Source organism: Seriola lalandi, unplaced genomic scaffold, assembly GCF_002814215.2.
Source record: "Seriola lalandi dorsalis isolate HSWRI2012SDOR001 ecotype SW California unplaced genomic scaffold, Sedor1 jcf7180002054899, whole genome shotgun sequence".
NCBI classification, from domain to species: domain Eukaryota; kingdom Metazoa; phylum Chordata; class Actinopteri; order Carangiformes; family Carangidae; genus Seriola; species Seriola lalandi.
In genome coordinates this window covers 186,814-191,764 of record NW_019525451.1, presented here as the reverse complement: position 1 = coordinate 191,764, position 4,951 = coordinate 186,814, and the positions used below count along the sequence as shown (strand labels likewise).

Below are 4,951 nucleotides of genomic sequence, written 5' to 3'. Positions count from 1 at the left end.
TTATATAATTTACTTTGAAAATTATATAATCTTATATAATCTTGTTTTCTCATATTCACACTACTTAGATATATAACAGTAATATAAACATAAGATAAAAAGATATTTAATTTAAGGCAGTTCATAATTTAGCCTCCAATATCCTGAAAGATTATACTCTAGACATTTTATTTTATTGGCTGACATGACAGATAACAGTCTAAAGAAATATATATTTTCTGTTCTTTGAAATTCTACAACATTATTATTAGTTTTATAATATAAAGTCAGTAACTCAACACTGTAAAAAGTAGGACTTTATGAAAAATGAACACGTTCTCAACACTAAAAAGAAAGAGCAGATATTTTTACAACTCTCTAAGTTCAGTAACTCGAATCCAAAATTATCAAACCTCGAAGTTGCCCTGAACACCTGTCCCTCCCTCCCTGGACTCCCAGCATGCCTCACTGCTGTGGGCTGGGCTCAGATATGTGTGTGTGTGTGTGTGTGTGTGTAGGGAGGGTGTATCTATCTATAGCCCCACCTTCCCTCCCCCTGGCCTCCCTCTCATCACTCTTAATACCCCACAAACTGGTGTGTGTATTTTTGGGGGTTGAAATTGAACACCGGCAGCTACGGCTTTTTGTGAACACACACACACACACACACACACACACACACACACACACACACACACACACACACACACGCACACACTACAGTGGTGCTCTACTCCACACACTGTTCCATCGTACCTGAATTTACAGTATGAATAACACATAAATGCACAGGTGAATATGTCGTGGTCACGTGATCTTTCCAGACTTAAGGAGGATCACCTGAATGCACCACGAAACATCTGACTGCAACACAATGACGTGCAGAGACGCCGCAGAGGATAAACTCCAAACTCAGGCCTACAACTGAATTTAAAAACCTGAGTTTAATTAATAATAACAAATACAATAAGCTTTATTTATTCGGTGCATTTTGGTCGAATTAGCTAATGTTTAAAAAAAAGGAGAAGCAAAGATTAAAGAAAAATCTAAAAAATGAGCTTTGTTTTTTCTTCCTTTCTCTCCCATGAATCATGTGACGACCTCTCAGATTTATGTGGTGACCCTGTGGAGGGGCCCGACCCCCAGGTTGGTCACTTATCTACTATATATACAGTTTAGTCCTGGACTCAACTGTATATAAAGTCGTTAAAGCAGCTCCCACAGTGTTAACAGTCAATAATGATGATCAATCATTTCACAGCAGAACGAGTGTTTTTAGTCTCGAAGTTTCAGCTGATGAAACTTGTACTGAAGTAGGTTGATGTATTTCCTGTAAAAGCTATAAATGGACTGAGTGTGGACGCTCACTGAGCAGGTGTGTGTGTGTGTGTGTGTGTGTGTGTGTGTGTGTGTGTGTGTGTGTGTGTTGCAGCAGTGGGGAAGTCCCCTCCGACATGTTGATGGTGGTTTGTGTATCCGTCACAGGATTAGGGCGGCAGGTGGTGGTGGTGGTGTTGGTGTTGGAGGCGCGTCCATGTGCTCGCAGTCAGTCATCTGATCAGATTAGTCATCGGTGACCTTGTCCAACTAACGACCACAAAACCAACTTCTGGATTTCTCCTCTGTCTCTCATCCCTCCATCAGTTGCTGGAGTCAGTGAGACGCAGATGAAATACTGTATGTGCGGATGTGATGATTGATATCAGTGATGACAAAATGAGCTGATGATACTGAAATCTGATACAACATAATGAAAATAACATTCAACATGAAAATGAAAAGTTAAAAATAAGACAATCTAATACAGAATAAAATATGTAAAGAGAGAAGAAATAAAAGAATTTCGAATCTAAAAAAAAATGAAAACAAAAACTACAAATGAAATAAATAAGTATAAAAATAACCTATAAAATGTAAAGAATGTAAAAAATAGATACAACATTAATAAGAGTAACAAAATAGTATAATGAAATTATAACGTGTAATAACAAATAATATAAAAGTAATGTACTGAAAATATGTTGATCTCTGGACCAATCACACGGCTGGTTCTAATCATGTGACCTGCTCTCAGGACTGAGGTTCTGCACAGACTCTGTTTCCACCTGCGTCATCAGTGAAGTTTGGTCAAAACATTTCTGAAATAATCAAACTCTTATTTTGACGGAGCAGCATTTTTCCTGTCATACTGTAAATGACCTCTTTACATGTGTCAGCAGGTCAGTGAGGCTTTGACCTTTAACCTCCATATCCTGACACACACACACACACACACACACACACAGAGCTGGTGTTCGCTGCACACACATGGCTCTGACAGGCAGCCTGAGAATAGACGAATCCTTGCCTCCAGTTATAGATGTGAACAAAGCACCTGGAGTGAAATGAGAGCAGACGGATGATGTCGTACCTGTGTCTCGTCTCCTCCGCAGGTTCTGCAGAAGCTCGGCAAAGCAGACGAGACCCGAGATGCTGCCTTCGAGGAGATGCTGGCCAACTTCAACAAGCAGATGGTCGGGAGCCGTTTTCTTTTTCTCCGTTCACTCGTCTTTCAGGACAAGTGGCTCATGTCACCTGTCACACGTCACCTGTCACATGTTACCTGTCACATGTTACCTTACAGCAGGTTTCATTACACCGAGGTCACCGGAGGAGATTACACTGGATTAACAGAAAAACCTAAAATGTCCATGTGGAAATAGATTTTTGTTGAAATGGAAAAGTGTCAGATCTCTGTTATTCTAGCTCTCAGTCCTCCATCTTCATCTCCATCTTCATCTTCATCGTGTTTTCTTTGCTCTTTCAGGCAGAAGGCACCAAACTGCAGAAAGACCTGAAAGCCTACGTGACGGCAGTGAAGAGTGAGTGTGTTTGTGGGCGTCTGTGTTGTGTTTAGATGGTCGACTGCGATTAAAGCACAGAGGCAGGAAGTGACGTTTCACCTGGTGCAGCTTTTAAAGCTCAGCTTCCACAATCAAAACTCACACACACGATTATTTCACGGGCTGATTCCAGTGGTTTTAATATGTAGAGATAATGTTGTTGACCTGCCTCGCTCCATATTTCCACATGAAAGTCATGTTCTCGTGGTTCAAATAAAGACGACTGTGCTGAACAGACGACAGTTGTAAAGAACAAGGTGTAAATTTAAAGTTTTTATTTGAAGTTTTCTTCATTTTTAAACCTGTCAGTCACTCGTTACCTCGTTAACATATGATATACAGACCTATATCTCTCTGTGCGTTTGTGTTTCAGCTCTGCACGATGCGTCGCGGCGGCTGCAGGACTGTCTGGCCGACATGTACGAACCCGACTGGTTCGGCAAAGAGGAGATGGACACGTTGGCAGAGGTGAGACCAGGGAACGGCTGTAGTTCACGCTTCCTTCCTCTGCTTCCACCTCGGCTGGTCTCTGCTTGAAATCCAAAAACTGTCCGTTAGCTCGTCTCGTTAAGGGACGTAAAGGACGATTTGTACATTTGAAAACTGTAGGAAAGAGGAAAATGTTTGTTTTTCACATTGAGTCTGATGTTGATGCTTCCTTGTCGTTCATCTTAAACAGCGTGTGTGTGTGAAGAGGCGTGTCTCATGCTCCCATGTCTTTTTCCTTCTTTTTCTACCTGCTATCACTTTGTTTTTCTCGACTGCATGCCTCTCTCCTTCCGCCCTGAAGGAGATGATAGAGAAGGAGATGGACAATAACCTGGAGGTAAAATGCTTCCAGTGTATCTCACCGAGCAGCAGCAGCTTTGTGATGCAGCGTGTGGGGAACACTGGTTCAGCTCTGCAGTAGAGGAAGTAGACATGTTCAGTTTGTCGTAGAGCAGACTCCTGTCTTCACTGTGGAGCTGTGTCACAGCTGGTAGAGATGCTTTTTTGCTGGACTGTACACATGACTGCACTGACCAGGCTTTCTGGCTCTGAACATCAGATGAAACTAGAGTTGGCCGGTCTGATGGGATCGCCTGTCGTTCAGTGCAGCAGTGTGAAAACACAGTGTACGGTGGTGATAGTGGTGGAGCAGCGGTTTTATAAATGGTGGTGTTGGCTTGTGTGTTTCAGGACACAGACACTCTGTGGTTAGACTACCACCAGAACATCACCGACAAATCTCTGGTGTGTCTGGACACGTACCTGACTCAGTTTCCTGACATTAAGGTCAGTATGTTTCTACTCTGTGTGTGTCATTTTGAGTTTTATTTTGAAAGGTTTTGGTTGGATATCTCCCTGTAAATATTTAGAAAATAAACAATGATTGTTGAGCTGCAGAAAGAGGGAAGTTACGTCACAATAAACCATTAAAACCATGTTTTATAAAACCAGCAGATGATGACTGAGTGGTTAGAAAACTACATTTCCCAATGAACTGATAAATTCTTCCCTGAAATCAGAATGTGTGTTTGTGGTGCTGAAGAAAAGGCTTTTATTCTGTAATATATTTTGTCAGGCTCGCATAGCGAAGCGCGACAGGAAGATGGTGGACTTTGACAGCGCCAGGCATCACTTCGCCTCCTTACAGAAAGGGAAGAAGAAGGACGAGGCCAAGATCGCCAAGGTGACCACGAGTGTGTGTGTGTGTGTGTGTGTGTGTGTGTGTCTGTGTGTGTGTGTGTCCATCCACAGTTATGTAATCTAATGAATTGTTTGTGTGTGTGGTGCTTTATACTGAAGTTTAAAGGAATATTTCAGACTTTTTAAGGTGGTATTGGTTATTATTGGTGCATGGACAGTTCATACCACCTTAACCTGCAGTCTGTGTTAATCAAAACTGGCAGCTGGAACATGAACTAAATGCTAATTAATATTTTTGCGTTTGTCTTGAATTGTTCTTGTTTGCTTTTTGTCTTTGTCTCTGTTTTACACCAAATCTTCCTTTTCTTTCCACCTCTCTCTCTCTCTCTCTCTCCCTCTCTCTCCCTCTCTCTCTCTCTCTCTCTCTCTCTCTCTCCCTCTCTCTCTCTCTCTCTCTCTCT

General features: G+C 41.9%; 1 protein-coding gene across 1 annotated transcript in view; it reads left to right on the top strand.

Moving 5' to 3' along the window:
* LOC111672403 (myc box-dependent-interacting protein 1-like) overlaps nt 1-4,951 on the top strand; it is an 18,149-nt gene that overhangs the window by 5,035 nt on the left and 8,163 nt on the right. The window contains exons 2-6 of the mRNA XM_087180273.1: nt 2,412-2,492; nt 2,786-2,840; nt 3,235-3,329; nt 4,041-4,136; nt 4,426-4,533. Coding sequence (XP_087036399.1) covers nt 2,412-2,492; nt 2,786-2,840; nt 3,235-3,329; nt 4,041-4,136; nt 4,426-4,533 — 435 coding nt within the window. The remainder of the gene's footprint in view (nt 1-2,411; nt 2,493-2,785; nt 2,841-3,234; nt 3,330-4,040; nt 4,137-4,425; nt 4,534-4,951) is intronic.